The 23,076-nt window shown below is 38.3% G+C and overlaps 1 protein-coding gene across 1 annotated transcript in view; it reads right to left on the bottom strand.

The window, feature by feature from the left end:
- Nucleotides 1-2,673: 2,673 nt before the first annotated feature.
- LOC136884126 (hexokinase type 2) overlaps nt 2,674-23,076 on the bottom strand; it is a 92,161-nt gene continuing 71,758 nt past the window's right edge. The window contains exons 8-10 of the mRNA XM_068229799.1: nt 22,141-22,296; nt 11,580-11,856; nt 2,674-3,497 (exon numbers count right to left, since the gene is read on the bottom strand). Coding sequence (XP_068085900.1) covers nt 3,369-3,497; nt 11,580-11,856; nt 22,141-22,296 — 562 coding nt within the window. The 3' untranslated portion in view covers nt 2,674-3,368. The remainder of the gene's footprint in view (nt 3,498-11,579; nt 11,857-22,140; nt 22,297-23,076) is intronic.

The following is a 23,076-nucleotide window of genomic DNA, read 5'->3' on the forward strand; positions in this document are numbered from 1 at the left end:
TCATGATAAGATGTAGTTTAAACATATTTGAGCATCACTCTTATGTACCATGTCCCACTAAATTTCATGCAGGAAAAACGGGAATATCCCAGGGAAAACATATTTAGGTTACTAGTGGGAACTCTGTACGGCTGCAACATCAAGAAACTTTGTTCAATCTTACATATCAAATGGAAAAACCATGTCTCCAATCTTGCAATTCTTGAGAAAGCGTGCATGAATAGTTATGAAGCTTCTATCGTTGGCCATCAGCTTCGGTGGACTAGGCATGTGTGCTGTATGAGTGACACCATATTTTCTTGCCAATTCCTTTATGGTGAACTTTCCTCATTCACAAGACCCAGTGGTGCCAGTTATAAAGACCAGCTTAAACAAATCATGAAGGTCACTAATCCTCAAACCTGGGACACATTTGCCAAGGATCGCTTGCTTTGGTGCCAAATCACTTCTTCAGAAGTTGTTCAGGATCTCTGGGCATGATGTTTGAAGGGTAATTAGCTGATGAAAAGCGATCCTTGGCAAATGTGTCCCAGGTTTGAGGGTTAACGTTTGTGACCTTCATGATTTGTAATTCACTAGCAAAAGTTTCATCACCCTGATGGGTATATTCTTGAAAATATTAGGGAAAATGTCTTAGCATGCCTTGCTCAGGGGGTGTGACCTTAGGCCACGTAGTTACAATAGGTTGCTGTATGGCAGGCTGATCATCACTTTCACTTTTGGATATTTGAAGTGAAGAAATAGTTGATACACATTCTGAGTCCGACTCGGAATCTGTTGGTTCATTCGCAATATCCTCAAAGTCAGATCTGTCGCTTTCATCTTCCAACAAATTTTGCCATACTTCATCACTAAGTTTCCGTAATGAAGATGCCATATTTAGACACACCTTTACTAAAAATGTATATTATCAATCAAATAACTCTATATATATATATATATATATATATATATATATATATATATATATATATACAGAAATAAATACCGTATTTACACGAATAATCCCAGCACCCTAATTTTAGGAAGGATCATTTTGAAAAAAATGAAATGAACTAAAAATCATTCCATCGAAAGAGTAACATAGGAATAAACAAACATTTCATAACACTCCTGCAAGGTCCACGTGTTCTTTACGCAAATATGAACATGTTTATTTACAGATATAGCTGCTTTGTCTGAGATGATAAAAATACATTATCACTGCTATAAAATGCCATGAAAATGAGCAAGTAGGCCTACTTATGTGACAGATATTTCATTAAACTGAACTTGCATTAGGCTCGATTCCCTGTAGATCGGAAGATTCATTGTCTCTTGCATCACTAGAATCCTCTCCTAAATTACAAATTCGTCACACTGCACGTCTAAAACACTTCTCACACGCGGTCTCATTTTACTCGGATAGTAAAACAACCGGCGATAGATAATTCTTTTTGTGCAATGTTAACACTTGAAACAGACACACCGGCGAACTCGGATGTTAGTTTTGCGATAGAGTAAAACCACGTTATTACATGATTTCAAATTAACTGCCAACTCGTAATTCAGAAATGCCAACTTTTGCCGCATCACAAAATATTCTGATATCCACTACTGCATGCAATTAACACTGATTCACAATTTAAACCTTTCAAATGTATCCAACAATGTGCATTTACATTATTCAAATAATGCACTTGGATAACTTACTGGCAAACATAACCTCACGCAATGAAAGAAAAAATAAAGCATGATTAAAAGATGAGGACAAATTATGCTGGCTCCCGTGTGCAAGTATTTTATCGTTTGGTTTACTATACTGTTTGCATTTTTAGATGCCTTGTATTTGCACAGAAAGTGCCCAACGCCCTTAAAACATCGTGGCTTATCATACTTTCCCATGTTGAAGGGAGGAAGTCTTTCACTTCCTTCTGCATTGTACTACAGTTCAGTAGCCCCATCTCCTTTAAAACCATAAGTCGTCTGCGCTCAGCAGTTAAAAAAATGCAGTTTCATCAGCAATGACAATATTGTTTGGTACGTTTGAAATGATTATAATTATGAGCCACGCTTTTTCGCCAATTGTCGGCATCGTCAGTCTTCGCGGATTCTGCTTCTCCGCACACTGCCTGCTATGTGATATTGTGGCGTTCCTTAAAACTCCGAATACAAAAGAATATACGATTTCACTCGAACTTAGCAACTATGAAACACACTATAGACACACACCAAAGTGAGTGAAAGTGCAGAAAGCTACCCCTGCACGTGTCGGAAGACGCGTTCTGTCGTGACGCAGAGAAATTTTGAATTAAAATTACTGTGTAAAATACTATTCTTTTAAAATGTAAAGGCAGTTTATAATTAAAAGTCTGAATAGTTTTCTGTTTAAATATGACATATAGGGGCAGTTTTATTCCATCTGCGGTTACATAAAGCATAACTGTATACCCAACATCAAAAACTACGTGAGCCAGGAGCATGTCGCCAACCTTGACGCAAATAAAACCCGCACCACAATTTCATGCCTCAATTTGTTAAAAAATATATGTGGGGATTATTCGTGTAAATACAGTAATTTGCACCGATTGGAAAACTGAAATAAAATTAAACAGAACAGCAAAGCAGAGCCTGTAAAGGTCTATTTACAAACACTACAGCAATGGCACTGAAACAGATGGTCGATTCATTTATTTCCGTGAAATTGAACCCAAAGAGGTTGTAACTATGAATGAAACTGAACTCATGGCTGCTGTGGACACCGAGAATGACAAAACGTAGACTATCGTGACATCTGTTGAAGAATTGAAGAAATTACGTGATGAAATACGAACATGTCAAATATTCAACAGTTGCCAGTTCTAGGGTTAAAAGAGCTCAATCCTGCGCTTTGAGAAGAGAAATGTTTACACTGTGCTGTGATTCACATGTGTGCAGAGAGTGTGGCTTGAGAGGGGTTTGAGATTCTTGAGATTTTGATTGCCAGTCTCAAGCAAGAAGAATTTTCATCCCAACTATTAAGTTCAAAGTCTATAGAAGGAAAAATGTCTTCTTATATTTCATAAATAATGTTCAGATGGTTTTGTTTTTTTTTCCTCTGGATTTTCTTATTCACTATTCCATTACATTAACATCTGTAACTGTACAGCATATACCTTAATACAACATTAATTGGCAAAATCGACTGATTTCCATTTCATCGAAGATTATTGCAAGATCTGCTGTATTTTAGAATGGACTTGACAGGATTTTCAGAAGATGACTGCCATTTAGGAACCAATACGTTTCCTTAGTTTACAGAATGTGTATGGTGAGTATAAATCTTTGTGAAATTAGCCACGATATGCATGTTGAGACAGCAACTTTCTTGCTGCACTTTCGTGTTCAATTCAAAATAGCAAATCCGTAAGCTTGATGGTGTTATCCTGGGCGACTTCTTCCTTCGTTTGTGTGGCAGCTACTGCAGCTGCCAAAGCGGCTCCTCGTCCGCTGCCATCCTCGGACAACATCAAGTTGAACTGGAACACACATATCTACTATTACCAGGTCATCAAAGATAGAATAAAGGAAACAATAACACCTGAACACATTAAAAGTAAACAAGGAGAATGATGTGAGGAAAAGATAAAGAAAATAAACAACATTAAAGGGTTAAATAGCGAAAAGGAAATACACTGTGGCCTCTATTCACCATTGCGAGTAAAAAACTGATATAACAGTTACATTTGTATTCACCAACATTATCTATACCAAACCAAACCCCATGGCACTACAGCCGTTGAAGGGCCTTGGCCTACCAAGCGACCGCTGCTCAGCCTGAAGGCCTGCAGATTACGAGGTGGCATGTGGTCAGCATGACGGATCCTCTCGGCCGTTATTCTTGGCTTTCTAGACCGGAGCCGCTACCTCACCGTCAGATAGCTCCTCAATTCTAATCACGTAGGCTGAGTGGTCCTCGAACCAGCCCTCAGGTCCAGGTAAAAATCCCTGACCTGGCCGGGAATCGAACCCGGAGCCTCCGGGTAAGAGGCAAGCACGCTACCCCTACACCACAGGGCTGGCTCAACATTATCTATATATATATATATATATAAAATGAAGAGTTTTGTCTGTACATTTCTCAGAATTTGAAAAGAATGATATTTATATATCGGATGTATCCACAGTAACAAGGAAATGCACGTTTTACTTTTCCATAATATCTGTCTATATGTATATCTACACGCATCAAGAGAAAACAACTGAAGAGCCAATGAAAATCGGTATGTAAAGTCAGGGGATGAGCCACTACAATCTAGGCTATAAATAATTTTATTCACGCTGAGTGAAATGGTAGTTTAGGGGAAGGCCTAGAATATAATTCTCAAATATTTATATTATTAGTAGTCCTATCAATAAATACTATGTAACTTAAGTTATATAGAATTAAATTTCTGATCATTTATGTCATATACATTTTTACACAGATATTCATAAATTTGTATTATTGTTGCTAAGTCTATATCAACGCTGAGCCACGAACGAGGAAAAGGCGATTCGCATTTGAAGGGTAAACATCCCCTCCACTAGTCGGAACAAAGATTTGTACGAGTTTGTGCACCCTGTGTGAGAGGCTCTCTCATCGCGCGATCAGTGGCGTCGGTGTTATGTTGAAGTCGAGAGGGAAACTTTATCCTGTTGTAGGCATTAGTATTTGACTAAAGTTGTGCGCGTAACATTCTCCATTTGCAATTAATGATATACAAGTCTTCAAAAATTATGAGTCGAGGAAGAATGCTGGGAAATAAACGCTGTTACAAACTCTAGCTAACTCAAATGTTAGAGAGAAGACCTATTGCACTTTATTCTTGTTCTTGTATTGCGACTGTCAGAAAGTTCTATATTAATAACTATGTTATTGGTTTTACATCCCAATAACTACTTTTTACAGTTTTTGCAGATGCCAAGGTGCCAAAATTTTGTCCCACCAGAGTTCTTTTACATGCCAGTAAAGCTACGGCTGACATATCTGAGCACCTTCGAGTACCACTGGACTGAGCCGGGATCGAACCTGCCAACTTGGTCTCAGAGAGCCAGTGCCTTAACCATCTGAGCCATTCAGCCTGGCACTCTTGTGAATATTATGTACTTACATGTGACTGAACTAATGACTAATTTCCATTAAGGGGAAATTTGTTTCTGTAATATACGAATAATAATTTTCTTTTATCTAAACTGTACAGTGCAGTCTTTACGTATCATTTCCGTAATTCGTTTCTTCGTACGCCCCGCAAAGTTGCAGAAAATATATTTATTTTAAATGAAGTTTAATGTGAGAGAAAGTCTCACATGCGACCACTCGTGGGTTAAATAAATTACTAAGAGTTAAGATTTCCTCAAGATAACATCTTTAATTAATACCGTATATAAGTTTCACTGATATATTATCCCATTCTGACCACCAAATACTTATAAAATATATATGATATTGATCACTGAATTATTAAATTGACTTTAATAGCATTGGTTTGATATAAAAATGGTAATGGAAAGAAAAAAAGGGTTGTGCAATGTAACTCAGCACAGTAGTAGGAGCAGCAAAAGGATGTCAACTTGTCAGCAAAACATTTATCATGCCAAATGGTTTTATGTGCACTGTTTGGAATTTTATGTATAAAAATGTATGAATCTTTCAAATCTAAACCCTAATCCCAACAGTTTCATTTTATTTAATGTACGGATATATCGCTGCCCTATTGTATTTCTTGAATGGCTCATCACTGCTGCCAACTTGACTAGTAACATATTAAAATCACAAGACATAATCATCAACAAACTAACCTCAACGTATCAATAATTGAGGTTCCTTCACCCAAGTAAGTGATCAATCAAGATATTCATAATTTAGTATTGAAACTCAATGAAGAATTAAGCAAATAAACACTCTCTCTCACCCTTAATCAATTTAATGTTATACGAGGATTGGGGCAAAAGTCATGGCAACTATTTTTTTTCTTATAGATATGTGAATGGATCACAAAAGTATATGCATTGTGTGTATGCAGAACAACAAATGGCTCTGTGATAGCTGGTAGTAGCGCAGCGAGGGCTGTGAAATCAGTCAGTTGGTGAGTGTTGTGCGAGATGGAAGTAACCCGTATTGAGCAGCGCGCTTACATCAAAATAGCCATTCTCCAAGGGAGAAATGCGATGGAATGTCACAGTGAATTAGTGGAAGCCCTTTGGAATAATGCTCTATCATACCGTACAGTAGCACGGTGGGTAGAAAAGTTTCAGCAAGGACGTGTGTCAACCAGTGATGAGCAACGTTCGGGACGACCTGTCAGTGTGCGGACCGACGTGGATGAAGACAATGGACGCTACTAGAGTTTGAGAGAGCAAGTGGCATCGAGAAGCGCACCGTCCACAGGATATTGCGTAATGAGCTGCAACTGCGCGACATTGGGGATGGGAAGAATTGTAGAACCCACTATACTCTCCTGACATTTTGCCCTGTGACTTTGATCTCATTCGAAAGATTAAGGAACCACTACGTGGTAGGCGGTTTGCAACACGAGAGGATATTGCTAATGCTGTGCGCCAACAGGTGACCCTATTCACACATGGTGCGGCAAATGCTGAGGCAGATGGTATTCAGCGCCTCCCACAAGGTTGGCAGCGTGTGGTGTCAGTAGCAGGGGACTAGTTTGAGGGTCTTTAGGCCCAGGTTTGTCATGTCAACTTTATGTGTACTGTGTTGTCATTCTTTTGCACTGGGAAGGCCATATTGTCCTGTATACTACCGTAATAAATGAGTGTGTTACGATATTTCAGTGCTATTCATTGTCCACACATGTAGTTAACACCTTGTCCATTCGTCTGTATATGTCACATTTTCCAACCGGACTGGTATCTTCAAGAAAAAAAATTGTTGCCATGACTTTTGCCCCAACCCTCGTATATTTCTGCCTTTATTTTGATATACTCATTATTACGACTGTATTCTTTGGTGTTTGTATGGTGTAAATAATTCAGTTCCTTTCTTGAAACTTGCTATTACTTGTTGGGCTTATGTGCAACCATGCTGTAATAATACACAGAAGCAAATATATTACATGTACATATGCTGCAAGTCAATAAGAATACACAAAGGCTAAGTCTGCAAACCGTACTGAAGTCTTAGCAAGACGAGGTTAAGTTAGGTTGATAACAAAATTTCCTTTCATTTCAACTGAATTATCCTTAAGGAGGTAACGTTGCTTTCCATTTTTGGAAGAGTTCTTACAGATTTTCCTTGCTTCTTATACATCCTAATTGAATTCTACACATACGTATTGGACAAACTAAGACCGTATTAATAAAATGCTGCGTTTGTCATTTAACACCAACTACATTATTAAATGCATTATTTGAACATGCCACAATTCTACTTGCCTGGTATTATCTAAATAGATTTACAATCCTACAAAAAAGATAATATGCTTTACTTATACCTCCAAATGTAATAGCAGTGACTTTTCACAACACGGCAGTGGCCCTTTAATCTCGCAAATCATGAAAAAGATCATGACTCACAGTGCCAACCTGCAAGATTAAGCAACAGTGAATCGAATCCAACAGTCAGCAAATAAGTGTAAGTCACTACATTCAGTATTAAAAGGGGAGAAAGAGTTCACCACTGTATGTGGTTTCATGGCAGGAACTATACCATCAGGTTTGGATAAGAACAAGAGTTGACCAAGGAAGACTAAGCTAAGGTCCTCACGGTAGCCAACTGACACCCCCAAGTTAAGAGCCCTTGGGGCCCTTTTAGTTGCCTCTTATGAAAGGCAGGATCTACTGTGGGTGTTATTCTACACAGACACACACGCACAGAGGGGAGATTTACAGATAGCTATTCACAGAAGATGCCCTGGACTTCTGCCAATGGGTGTTGTGTTGCTGCACGAAAATGCCAGACCACACACAACTAACAGCACTTCTGGTGGGAGGTACTGGACCATCCTCCTACAACCCCCGACCTCACACCCAGTGACTTCCTTCACTTCGGACTGCTGAAGCAGCACCATAAACCATTCAATGATGGTATGGCCGTTCAGCATGCTGTCATGATGTTGGCTTCAGAGACTGAACATAGATTTCTCCCAATGCCTTGGTGTACCATTGGAACAAGTGCTTGGACAAGAATGGTGACCATGGTTGAATAGTAAACTGTATCATTGCCCTGCTACTGAGAATCCTTATAGCTGCGTGTCAAATAAAGTTTATCCATGCAAGTTCTTATTATCCTATTTTTTTTTTACGCTTTGTATTTGAAGGACTAATTCAGGGCTAATGTATCATCAGCAGCAGATGTGAAAGATTCAGTAGTTAGCTGCAAGGAGGTAAGCAATGGAAGGAAAGGTTATGATAGTGGTGGTTATTACTGTCATAAATAAGGAATGGATGAAGTAAATACCGATATGATCAAAGCTGCAGGACCACAAGGTTTACAGTGGCTGCGCAGAGTGCTAAATGCAGTGTGGAGAGATAACACGATACCTCCAGACTGGAGCAAGGGCATCATCATCCCGCTATTCAAGAAGGGAAATAGGCGAAAACCCTCCAATTATAGAGGAATAACTCTCCTGTCACATGGGTTAAAAATTCTTAAGAAAATCATAGAGAGGAGATTACAAACCATTTTACAATCACAGCTGGACGAAGAACGTTATGGCTTCAGAAGAAACAAATCAACTATAGACATTATCTTCAATGCTCAAATACTAATGGAAAAAAACTGGGAGAAAGGCACTGAAAAGGCATTTGACAGTATTGCAAGAGAGAAGATCTGGCAATGAGTGAGGAAGAGGAAAGTGCCTGACAAGGACTATATCAACTGTGTGTGACATGGAGAGGGACATTCATTATGGTTCCAGACGAAGAGTGGAGTCCAGCGGGGGAGTGTACTGTCCCCATTATTATTTATCACAATTATGGACGATATAATGAAGAGCGTTAAGGAAACATCAGGTGAACCCAGTGCGGATACCTTTGCTGATGACATCATGATCTGCGATGAAACTGAAGAAGTACAGACAAAACTCAACAAGTGGATAGCAAAATTCCAGAAATTTAACCTCAAAATCAGCTAGACAAAGACAGTGAACAGAAATGACTGACCACCAAATCATACTGAGAGAGTACACACTGAAGATTGTAGACAATTTCCCATACCTGGGTAGCATAGTTTCAAAGAATAACCTAGCCATCAAAGAAATCACCAATAGGTGCAAAAGAGTTCCATCTTGTACCAACAAGTAAGAACCCTCTTTTGGAATGAAAATATCCCAAAGAAAGCAAAACTAGCTATGTTCAACAGTTACTTCATACCAATCTTAACTTTTGGTATCGAAACAAGCACCCTCACAAAGAGAGGCGCGTCGAGACTTCAGGCATCAGAGATGAAATTCCTGAGGTCCACCATCCAGAAAACAAAGATGGATAAGTTAAGAAATGAAGTGGTGAGGAGAGAAGCTGGGATTAAGTCATGTCTGCTAGACAGTGTCAGAACGTCAGGACTGCAGAGGTTTGGACACGTGAAGAGAATGGAACTTACGAGGACAGCCCGAATACAGCTGGGAAGAGAGGTAGATGGAAAACGGAGGGTTGGAAGACATGAACAAGACCGATATTGCAATCAAAGGAAGGTCACTAGATGATGTCATGAAGAGCAAGACATATGAATAGAGGGGAGTGGAAGAGGCTTATCAACAGTACCTGGGGAAGTAGAACTGTAAACAGACGATGAAGTAAGACGAGGATTTATAAGCACTAAAAATACCCAAAATAGGCAGGCAAATGAAAATGAATGTAAACATACAACCTGTTTTCCAGTCTTTGACCGGGTCAGGGATGTAATGAATGAATCAGATATAGGCTATTAGTACAAAAGGGTCGCCACTCCCAAAGTGATTTATTAATGACTGATAGATGCTATGAAATGATAATGGAGAGTTGCTGGAATGAAAGATGACAGGGAAAACTGGAGTACCCGGAGAAGAACGTCCAGCACACATCAAGCATGGAGTGACCGGGATTTGAACCATGGTATCCAGCGGTGAGAGGCCGACGCCCTGGTGCCTGAGCCACGGAGGCTTTCAGGCAGGCAAATATGCATTTAAAAATCATAAAATAGGCACTTAAAAACCTGAATATACCATCTCCTTAGTATTTAAAATTACTCGGCATGTCAATCATACGACTATTTTATCTTACTGACCTTCAATCTATACGTGTAAATATTATTTTAGCCATATCATGTATATGTTTTAAACTACTATTGTAATCTTAACATAAGAGTCATGAGCAATGCAACTTGTCTTTATATAATTGTCCTTGGCTGATGATGACAGAGAATCTGTCGAAACCGGTACCAAATATACAAAAATTGTGATGTTTTAACAAAAATGTAGAACTTTCACACAATATATAGTATTGAAAAGGTGGAACTTATCGTCCTTTCTTTGATGTAAATCTTGATTCAATACGGAACCTAAATATGAAATTCTTAACGTTAAATGTCAATCATGTCACTTCGTTCTCAGCTAAAGGGACAAGTGGTCATCAAAATAAGTAAAAGTAATTATCATTAATATTATTAATACAACCAAAGATACTGTTATCTCTTCCACACAATAATTATGTCAACAGGATACTTCAAATGAATCTTAGTCAGCACATGTTACAATGGATAACCAGATAATTTTCCAAATTTTGAATAGTAAAACTTTGCCTGTTATCGGCTAATATATTTTTAAATTGAGAAAATGAACTTCCCACTTCACATGAGGTCAAGGGACAGTATGTAAGAGCAGCTAGCTCTGCTGGGGTGAAACCTGGTGGTGGTGCTTCGTCTTTCCTTTCGAGATCAGCAGCAATGGCCAAAGCATCCTTCCAGCCGGGATTTCTCGGCATTATACTGTGAAATTTGACACTGATCTCATCTCCTATCACTCCATTGTGGTTAGTAATGGTCACCTCCACCTTACAAACAATCCCTACAGCGTCACAAGAGGTAATTTTCTCTCGTCCAGCTACTTTATTTAGGAAGGCAGCTGTTCAGACTTGAAAGAAATGTATGTGAGACTGCTGAGAATCTTGGGGTTGGCCAGTGCAGGGTGCAGATTGCCTTTAATCACATTTAAGTGCCTGTCTTTGGTAGCTACCTGCAAAGAATGCACGTTTTCAGCAGCTATCTGGTAAAGAAAATTAACAAAGTAGAGATGGGTGGAAAAAAAAGTTTGAAAACTTAATATTTGTCGTTTTAGGCACTTAACATGCAAACAGGCATTAATACATGAAATATGTGTATGTATATCCTTCACAAATCAACTGAAACAGATTTTAGAGTTATGAGCCTACAATTTTGGGTTGAAGATAAAAAGGCATTTATAGCAAAATTCTCGCTTTAGCCATAAGAGATGAAACAATGAGATTATCAGCCCCTCATAGCATAAATCAAAGTAGATGATTACTTAGGATGTTCTGAATATAAATCAAAACCTGGAACACAGAGTAAGGTGGTAGTGGTAGATTTAAAAATCTGATATTTATAGTAATATTTTAATAATGTAACATACCTTGATGTCAGAATCAAGTAGGTCTCTGATTTTGTTATATATGCGATCCTGAAAGCCAGGGTGGAAACGGAAGATGGAGCCGTCACAAGCGATGGTAACAGTATCAAAATCCATCCTATTAAGCAAGGAAGCCGTCGTAGCCGCTACCATGTTTGCTGCACGCATCGAGACGGCTTCGCATACAAATCGCAGGTCCGTGCAGTCCTGATCGGTTGGATTAGGATAGCCTAGATCCTTGAGCACCACTTTCGCATTTGTGAAAGATTCTGGCTTGTCGCTGTCAACAAATATAAAAGACTATAAAATTTACAGTAGTAAATTTAATTTTTTTGTTAATACTTTAGTGACCACTGAAAGTCAGTTTTAAAACTGAAGATGTGATTCCAAAATTCATTCAGTCCATTTGTGTGAATTTTGTGTTTGATGTAAGGATACATTTTATATAAGGTCTTGTACAATTTCAACTCCACTACCCACCTCGCAACTAACTCAGTTCTTGTCTACAGATACGATGATTTTTACATGGTACCTAAGAACTTGTTCAATTCTAAGGACATACTGTGAACAGCTGATGTATTGGCACACTTAAGTAGAGAGAAGTGTGTCTGTTTATTATTATTTTTAAATATCCAGTACAGCATGGAGCCCTATTTCACAAAAGTACTGAAGTGGTGAACATGGATTTCTGTCAAGTTGGAAAACTTAGTTTGTGGAGTTGCCAGCGACAAACCATGTTTGATTCACAATTATTTATTATTATTTTCCACCTAGTCGATACAATGATTGCTTAATGCAATTTAATGGTTAAAAGTGGTACATGTTTCGTATTTTATCAACATCTTCAGCCACATAACACTGTTTAGATGAAAAATATATAAATTGACAAAGTAATGCTTAAGAGGAAGTGTCCTTAAAATTAACATAAGATTGATAACATTAAAACAAACAAAAAACTCAAGAGAAAATATATAAATTATTTCTACAATTGAAAGCAGTTGTCAAGGAAACACTAGTACAATATTCCATCCTAAATGAATATTCTTTTCTTAATAATTCATGAAAAAAGGTCAATTTATAAATTATAAATTATACAGTTTATAAGTAATTGTCGAAATGAAGAAATCCAGATATCACAATGTGGCTCTTATTATTAATGCAGATGAAAATATAACTAATTCCTAGTTGTCAATTCTTATTAAGCCTGCTTTCCTTTGGAACAGTAACTCCTGTGCAGTGGACGGTGCAAACATAGTCTTCCTGTCCACTGTACAAACTGGTTTTGACCAGCTGAGTTGATAATATGAGACCAGGCACTGGCAGAGAGTGGCTGACAAGTAGAGTAGCTGGGATGGCAGACCTGCATCCTAGCTTCTTGACACATTTTATAGAGCCATGCAGTGGCTTTTGTCTTTGGAAAGTAAAGTCAAGTGAATACACAGACAGATATAAGCGGGAGGAGGCATTACAGGATCTACTGATAATGACACGGGGGAAGATACCTGAGGTACTTCGGTCTTCTTTCATTTCTCACCGACCAGGAGGAAATACAAAACTTAAAATCCAACACTGATGTTCCTGCTAGTGAAGAAAGGGAGCCAGATGATGACAGCCAGTACGAGGAAAGACAACTACTGGAATCGCAAATGATGACAGTAATAATTTGTTCCATTTAAATATTAGTATTTATTAAATTGATTCTAACAAGCATTTAAAAATTCAATACATTATGTTTCATATTGTTCATTTTATATTGAGAATATTATTCGGTCCTGCCAGGTAACTTTTCCCCGAGACATTAAAATAACTCACATAATCCAAATGCTCTGCTTTTTAACTAATTTCTATATTCCACATCTGACATTCACAGAAAATTATGTAAGTATTTTTCACTTGTGTCTTTGTCTGCTCCCGTAGCGTAACGGTTAGCACTATTAGCTGCCATCCTCGATGGCCCGGTTCGATTCCCGATAATGCCAGAAATTTAAGAATGGCAGGAGGGCTGGTATGTGGTTGAAATGGCACATGCAGCTCAGCTCTGTTGGGGGTGTGTCTGAAAAGAGCTGCACCACCTCAGGATGAGGACACAAGTTTACTTCACTTGTGTCTTTGAGCACGTTTAAACGATTCTTATGCGACCACTTGTCCTCGTAACCAATCCTTACACCGCACGCTCCTTTTCTTTCTCTTCTTCCTAAAATAACCCAATTCGTCAAGCACAATAACAGCAGCCAAAACTTTCAAAACGCTAATTCCCATGACAAGTGTGAGACTGAGTTCTTCGTGCTGGGCAAGCGTGTGTGTAGCGAAACAGAGGTGAACGTGATTCGCAAACCAACTTCAGGAACCATGTTCGTATGTGTGTAGGGCACTTAAGTATTTTACATATAACAGACATTGTCAAAAAAATAAAACCATAATATACAGAGTTGTTATTGTTGTTGTTTCGGTCATCACTCCATAGACTGGTTTGATGCAGCCCTCCAAGCCACCCTATCCTTTGCTAACTTTTTCATTTCTATGAAACTACTACATCCTACATCAACTCTAAGTTGTTTGTCATATTCATACCTTGGCCTACCCCTACCTCAGCCTCATGTCAGTAGAATTACCGGCATGTAAAATAACTTCTACGGGACTAGATTTCGTCACCTCGGCATCACCAAGAACTGTAAAAGTAGTTAGTGGGATGTAAAGCCAATAACATTATTATTACAATTCAGACTTCTAAGATTCCATGCTGCGACTCGCAGAATGTCAGTGTTCATCTTCCTGTATCAAGGCCACGACTGCTTCCTGCCTGATCCTAGCCCTTTCCTATCCATCATCGTTATAAGACCTATCTCTGTCAGTGCAACGTAAAGCAACTTGTAAAGCAATTTCATCTTCCTGAAAATCTGACTGCTCATGCGTGGTTGAGCCAAGGCCAGCTGACTGACTGGCTCCCCCACACCCAAGGGCCCACCTGTCTGTCTGGCTCATTTCCTGTCCTTTACTTCCCATGCTTTAATGAGTAGTCCGCGTTTGTTTGCGAAGACAGTTACCTTTAGAGTACCATATTTTTATTTGTAAAAGTTGTTATAAATACGAATCCACTCATCATGTTCATCCACCACTGAAAAACACTGTCAAATAGATAATTCTGCCTTGTTGATACTATTAAAAGTTGTTTATTTACATCACTAAGTGCCGTACATGTTTCAAAAAACATGATTGTTCTCTTCCTCAACCTCAAAGTTCTTGAAACATGTACGGCATTTAGTAATTGGAAGAAACAATTTTTAATAGTACTGACAAGGCAGAATTATATATTTAACAGTATTTTCAGTGGTGGATAGATTTAAGTCAATATGGACCATTAACAAAATAAAACCAAAATGGTTAAAATAATAAATTTGCCACGTTCATGCGGAGTTTATTAGGAGGTTCCCTGGGCAACTTTACTCCTTCCAGAACTTTAATTCATGATGTTGGGAATAAGTGTTTTGTTATGAAAATAATTTTAACAATTCTTTTCAAAACTAGCAACATCAATAATACGTACATTCCCAAAAGTTTACATAATGATTGAATGTTTCTATTAATCCTATCAATTTCTATGTTCACACAAAAATATTAACTAATTATTACATTAGTATGTGTTAGCCTACCTAATTTAATCTTTAACTCCAGTCGTACACATTCAGAATCATTGTGGGCCACGTCATTGATTCCTTCAATAATCACGGCAACATCGTTGTCTCCTAGGTCAACTGCCGTATCATTTATACTTTCAACGACATTTCATAGTGGTGCTCTCGGATGAACTACGGTAGAAGCAGCAACACCATTGTATTTGTGTCCAACGCAATACCATAAGCTTGGCTATAACCCGCTATCAAAACCTTTGATGGTTTTGGTACACTTTTTGCAGAGAATTTTGAGATGCATTTAGGCATCAATGCAAAAATAGCTGACTGCATGCTGTCCTGAGTTATATGCAATAATCATAGGCACTCTCTCCTCTATGCTGGTGACCATGCCTTTTGACTTATTTCTTCTTGCCACCCATTTAGATTGAACTGAAAGCTTCTAGCCATGCTTGCCACTAGAGCTAAGAGGCCAGTTTTGATATCTGGACAGGTGTCATATTCCAGTACCCAAGAGTTAGGTTCATCAGAAACTGACTTATGCCCCATCACATGGTTCAGCTGATGGCCCAAGATCATTGCCAGGTGGTAGTTCTAGAAACTAAAAATGTGATGGTTGATACCAGAGTCTTCTATACCCACCTCAAACAAGGTGTGGCTGGCAAGGCTCAAAAAGTATTACCACTCCCTGCCACCCAACCACCCCACATCATTGCATAATACAATAAAGTTCATGTATGCCAGGCCTTTGAAGCTCTTGTTCTTTTATTTTTGACAGATGGATATTATATGTATGAAGTGAAAATAAAACATCAAACAATGCAAAAAAAATGCCTAATTTTCACAATAGCTTCCAAACTTGCCTCATCAAATAGTTTGTTCCTTACTCTTTGTGCCTGTTATTAGATGCCTTTCAGAAACCAGGAATGAACATATGAAGGATGATGGGTAAAAAGAACATAGTCCAGTTTTGGTTGAAAATGAGTGTGTAGTATAATTCAGACAGAATGCATATAGGATTCTGTTCAGCAAAGAAGTTCATAATTACCCAGTTATTAATCCAGCACAGGGCGCGAGCTTACTAGGAACGGAAATGGGCGCTTAGGCTGGATTTCGTAAATAGTGTATATGTATTTCCTGTAATTTCATTTATACTGTTATTGGGATTTGTTCTTTGATCCAGCTGTAAGTAAATATCTTCTACGCTGTTCATTAGAGTGCCTTTATTCGCTAAGTGCAAGATGATTAAGTCTTGGTTAACATTTGTAAAAGAATGCTGAAATTCTTTCATATGGGTACCCATAGCAGAAAATCTATTATGCCCTTCTGCGTTTGTGTGTTCTTGATATCTAATAAAATAATTTCTCCCTGTTTTTCCAATGTAGGTTGTTTCACAGTTTGAGCTTCTCAATTTGTATATTAATGAGTTAAGAAATTTATTGCTTTCTGGGATAATTGAGTTACACTTATAAAAACTATAAATATTAGTGTTATGTGTACAGAAGGCTATGTGGAAGTTATATTCCTTAATTATACTAGCAACTGGGTGTATATTTTTATTATTGAAGGTGAAAATCACAAAATTCTTCTTATCCTTCAGTTCTATTTTCAGATTAGTTTTTGTTTGTTTTTAATTTTGTTGCTTATTTTTCTATGTAGTTTTTAAAATTTATCTCTTACAATTTACTTGACATCATACCAACACAGATAGGTAAGCCAACATAGGTCTTATGGCGATGATCCATGTAGTTTCTATTATAGCTGTTATTACTTGTTATTTTTAGATCACTTTTAGGTAGAGGAACATTAAATGCACAGTTAATTTGGCTACAAAATGTAGCCTTCTTGTGAGCAATAGGATGAAGAGAATTTTGTTTGATTACATTGATGATTTGTGTAGGCTTTGTATTGATTTTTATATGATAAAATAATCATTTTTTTTTTCTAGTTAAATTGAGGTCAAGAAAGTTAAGTTTGGTTTACTTTCATTTCTATGGTGAATTTAATATGTGAGTCTAAGTTATTGAGTTGTTCAAATATTGCTCACCGAGCTCGATAGCTGCAGTCGCTTAAGTGCGGCCAGTATCCAGTAATCGAGAGAGTGGGTTCGAGCCCCACTGTCGGCAGCCCTGAAGATGGTTTTCCGTGGTTTCCCATTTTCACACCAAGCAAATGCCGGGGCTGTACCTTAATTAAGGCCACGGCCGCTTCCTTCCAATTCCTAGGCCTTTCCTATCCCATCGTCGCCGTAAGACATATCTGTGCCGGTGCGACGTAAAGCAAAAAGAAAAAAGCTAATATTGCTCGGCTACTGATGATTTGTTGATCTAAGATAGCGAATATGTCATAGACATATCTAATCCAGACTTTTATTCCTTTTATTCTGTTTATTATTTTCCAAATGATGCTGCTGTATGTATATTTCTGCTAGTATGCCTGAGGTGGAGGCAATGCGATGCACAAATGATCGACTGTTATTGCAAAGCAGAAAAATTCAAGACTCAAACTTAACCTATGTTTTGTTCCTACTCACTCAGTCAGAATGGCAAGTAATTTTGATAATATTACTATATTCAACAGCCAATGCAGAGAAAACAAAATTTGCTCTTGAAGTGTGAATGAATAACTTTTTTTTTGTCTTTGCGACTGCAATTCAATGAAATTGAATCTAAACCGACTTTCAACCTATTAGGTCGTGTTACGTACATTTAGTACGTGTTGAAGAGATGTTAAGTACAGAACAAAAATGGCCAACCAGACACCAGTGGGATCCGAACCCTCAACCTCCCGATTTTGCGTCGGTTGCTCTACCAATTGAGCTATGGTGGCCTAGGCCATCTTTGTTCTGTTGGAAAGGAGGTTGTGGGTTTGGATCCCACTGGTGTCTGGTTGGCCATTTTTGTTCTGTACTTAACATCTCTTCAACACGTACTAAATGTACATAACACGACCTAATAGGTTGATAGTCGGTTTCGATTACAATGCGATTGTGAAAATTCAATATTCATTGAAATTGAATCTGTTGTCTAAAAACCCGACATGGTCTCATTTAATTTTCTTCATTACCGCTATTAATGCTGTTACTAGTGTTTATTATCCACAAGAGATTTTAAATTACAAAACATTCGCAAAAATAAACTCCCTAGTTATATACACATTTCAGGCTACATATGAAGGATTACCTATCACTTCCACAGAGACAATTCTACAAATTTGTATTTTTTTAAAAAAATTTAAAATATTGTGCTTTAAGTCATACCGACACAGATAGGTCTTACAGAAATGATGGGATAGGAAAGGCCTAGGAGTGGTAAAGAAGCAGCCACGACCTTAATTAAGGTACAGCCCCAGCATTTGCCTAGTGTGAAAATGGGAAACCACAGAAAACCATTTTCAAGGCTGCCAACAGTATGGTTCGAACCCATTATCTTCTGGATGCAAGCTCACAGCTGTGCGCCCCTCACCGCATGGCCAACTGACCTAGTACAAATTTGTAAATATTGTGGCAGTGTTAAGACAGCAGAGGGAGTCGATGGAAATTTATTGAATTATTGTTTAAAAAAAATTTTTGTGTGTGTTGTATAAGATATTATTTTGTTTGGACCTATGAACTTGGAAGAATTCTGGTTTAGAAACTCCTTTAAATGTGATGTATCAAAATTATCATTTATGTGTGAATTTTAATTGTTATCAGAACTTGTAAAACAGTGTATACCTACACGTGCAGTTTTAGAAGTGCATTTCCTGTTGCGTAAAAGACGTTTTTGGAACATTTATTATTGGCAAGAAAGAAGAGACTTTTGACTGGAGAAAATAAGAGTTCATGTAATTAGTGAATGTGAAAGTTGAGGTAGTCTCTGCGTCTTTGATTTTTGACCATCTAGAGAGCGGACGTGCTCTCCCATCGGCCCAGTCATGGAATACCTGGTTTCAGGATAAGCACTGTTTCTTCTTTCATTTCGGTTCTTCATTTAAATGTAATAATTTCTTTGCTTGGACAGGAGCTTATCCTCGAGATTCACGTTCACTGCTATATTTTTCAGTTAAGACCACATACAGTACATTTTGTTTCGGAGGCAATCCTTTTTTTTTTTAAACCATGTAACTAATAATGTAATTAACTTATTCCTCGGGTGTGCCTCCTGTAATTCTGTATTACCTAACACATGCGCTCAAAGTCTATGCTCATTACTAGAAGAGTTTTAGGTAGTGATGCAAGTTTTCTGTGCCTCTATGTTAATTTACTTTTTCTCCCCCTACCTTGTGAAGATTGGGATGAGCCCTCATTTTGTGATCCTCTATGCACATTGTGCGCAAAAAATTATTATCTATCTATCTAAATCGCCATGTATCGTTGGATACTTCCTTTTAAAGTTGTGATTAAAATTTCTTTTGTGCATTGCACATGTCTGCAGGCGCGCTTAACATTTAAATTTACTTTATAAATATCTTGAGTTTTGTTTTTTTTATGATAATTGGAGGAAAAGGTATTTATTTATTTATTTATCGTATGATGTGCACAGATAGATTATATAAATAAGTATACAATATATACACAATATATACAAGCAGAAGCCTATAGTTCCAAATCAAGTCCATTGATCCATTTTAAGGCCTCCTCAGTTGCGTTATGAATGTCCTCCAAAGGACCTTGAAATGCTCTCTGTGGACACTCTGCAATTACGTGGTGGATGGTCTGTGAGGTAGCTCCACAATCACACCCAGAAGACTTCTGCCAGCCCCATTTATAAAGAGTATAGCCGCATCTTCCTTGATTGACTCTTATCCTGTTTAGAGTCCTCCATTGACGTCTGGGTAGATGGAATCCGGGAATTTGAACATGAGGTAGAGTCACAAGATGTTGACTGGGAACAGAAGACTGCTGCCATTGGTGTAACCAGGCGTTCGTGATGAAGAACCCAGATTCTTCCAGTGTAAGTGCAGAGCGCCTGGGTGGAGATCTAGACTTAAGTCATGGAGGGGCAGGTTGAGTAATATCCTGGTGAACGGGGAGGTTGGAGTCCTGGTTGGTCTTCTTCCACAGTTTTAGAAGAGCTTCAGACCTTCTTAAGCAAGGCTGTGGAATATTACTGAGTGTAGGCAGCCAGGCCACGTTTGTAGAGCGAATACAACCAGTTATAATGCGCATTGCTTGATTTAGTTGAGCATCAATCTTTGCAGTATGAGCACTGTTCAGCCAAGTTGAAGCGCAGTATTCGGCAACTGAATAGCAACTCAACACTTGGTTGTTTGCGCCCCAGGATGTGCCGGCTAATTTTTGAAGAATATTATTCCGACTTTTGATCTTGGCGGCTGTGTTGTTAATATGATGTTTATATGTTAGGGATCTGTCTAATGTGACACCTAAATATTTTGGGAAGGGACAGTGTTGTAAGGATTGATTTCTGAATGTTATTGTAGGCTTGTAGTTGGCAAATTTATTTCTGAGATGAAACACAGATACAACAGTCTTTTGGAGATTTGGACGGAGACACCACTTTTGGAAGTATGTATCTAGCTGTTTTGGATCTGCTGTAAGAATTTGTTCAGCTTCTGGAAAACTTGGTGTTTGGCTAACCAGTAGTATATCATCTGCGTAAATAAATTTCCTGGACTTAGTTGCTGGTAAGTCAGCAGTATAGAGGTTGAAAAGGTAGAAATTGTCATATTAGTATAGGGGGAGAAGAAATAGAGCAGGTCAGTAACTTTAAGTATTTGGGAAGTATGATCAAAAATGATATGTATTACACGACAGGAATTAAGAAAATAATTGCCATAGCAAAAGAAGGCTTTAAGAAAAAAAATCAAAATTACTTTGTGGACCACTAAACAAAGATTTGAGGAAAAGACTTGCTAAGTGTTATATTTGGAGCATAGCGCTGTATAGCTCAGAGACTTGGACATTGAGAAAGGAAGATGAGAGAAGATTGGAGGCACTAGAGATGTGGGTATGGAGGAGAATAGAACAAGTGAAATGCAAAGACCGGGTAAGGAATGAGGAGGTATTATGAAGAGTTGGAGAAGAACGAAGTATGTTGCAAATCATTACAAGGAGAAAAATGAACTGGATCAGACATTGTTTGAGGAGGGACTGTTTACTGAAAGAAGGAATAGAAGGAATGGTGAAAGGCAAATGAGCAGGGAAAAATTATCAAATGTTGGACAATATCCAAGGAAATAAATATTTGGACATGAAAAACTTGGCGCAGGACAGGCAACAGTGGAAGAGGTTCATCCCATGACAAGACCTGCCATAAGGCAGAATACCTAGATGATGATTATGAGTTTTGCTTTGTTTCCTTTTTAAAAATAAATGTGTTATCCAAGGGCAATAACTATCTATGTTATCTTTCTTCACAATGGCTACGTTCCATTACCTCGTAGGGTTCCATGCCACTTAGCACATCCAGTCTGTAGTTGTAATGTTTCTCAACCTGTTGTTTACATTTCATAGTGCATCACTTCTAGTGAACCTTACTGTGTTCATAAATTTATTATTATTATGTTATGACATATCTGTTTCATAACACTGTATAGCCTACAATTTGACAAATCAGTTAGTTCAAAAGTTTTATGAAATACACATTTGTAAAACTGTCATAAAAATCTATAAAACTGTCATGACAATTTTGTAAACTTGTAGAAATATAGCCCAGAAATATGGGGTAAGAAGAAGAATGTTGAAAATATTGCTAATGGGTAAGAAGAATAAAGGGCAACCCAGAAGATGACGGATGGATAGTATTCAAGACAGTCTGAAACTGTGTAGACTTATAGAGGAGATGGTATATGCCAGCCCCTCATGGAATAAGGAATATGCATCTGCAGCCACACTTTGTGTGACTAATTATACTGAAGAAGAGTAGCTGTCTGTTGACCACTGGAGCTAAGATTTTAAAAACATTTTAAAAAAGGAAAGTATTCACTTGCTTTACCTTTCTACATCAGTGATATATTTTGCAGGAAATGAACCCTTCATTTTAAGAGCTTCCTTGGCTACCCCTTTGAATATTAACTTATTCGCTGCAGCTTCAACGAGGATCAGTCGAGCCAGTTCTCCAATGTACATCCCAGCGATCATCTTCTCATATCTGAAAAAACAGTCAGTGTTATTATAACGTTCAAAAACATCATAAAGGCAGAATATTTGTGAAACAAGTTCTTATTGTGGAACAAAACTAATGTCTACCTGGAAAGCATACCATTACATATAATTTAATCGATGGTAGATGGTAGGTACATGAGTGGCCACGAGTCATGGGAAGATACTGCATGTGATGTTAATAACGAGTTGCTCTTCTGCGAGCCCTCAAAACGGCAGCAATACGGTGAGGCACCGACTCTACAAGGTGTTGGAATCGTTCTGGAGGGATATGAACCCACGCATCTTGCACTGCTACCCACAATTGGTCTTGTGTAGTCGGTGCGGGGTTCATGCAACATACACCAGCATTGACAGCATCCTGTAAATGCTTGACTGGATTAAGATCGAGGGATCTGGAGGGCCAATCCATGGTCGTAACTTCACTGGAGTGCTCCTGCACCCACCTGCATGCCATTACAGAGTGGTGACATGGCTAATTGTTCTGTTGAAACATGGCCTCTCCATCAGGGTACTCTAGGGCCAGAAAGGGATGCAGATGGTCTGAAAGAACATCCTCATAACGTGCACCTTTCAGTGCTCCCTTCGTTCGTTAAACACCTGTGATCTTAAAGTCAAATAATAATACTAGATTATAAATTCCACCTGTTCAATACATAAAACCAAACCAAACCCCATGGCATTACAGCCCTTGAAGGGCCTTGGCCTACTAAGTGACCACTGCTCAGCCCAAAGGCCTGCAGATTACGAGATGTTGTGTGGTCAGCAC

This window comes from Anabrus simplex, chromosome 12 (genome assembly GCF_040414725.1).
Source record: "Anabrus simplex isolate iqAnaSimp1 chromosome 12, ASM4041472v1, whole genome shotgun sequence".
In the NCBI taxonomy this organism is placed as follows: domain Eukaryota; kingdom Metazoa; phylum Arthropoda; class Insecta; order Orthoptera; family Tettigoniidae; genus Anabrus; species Anabrus simplex.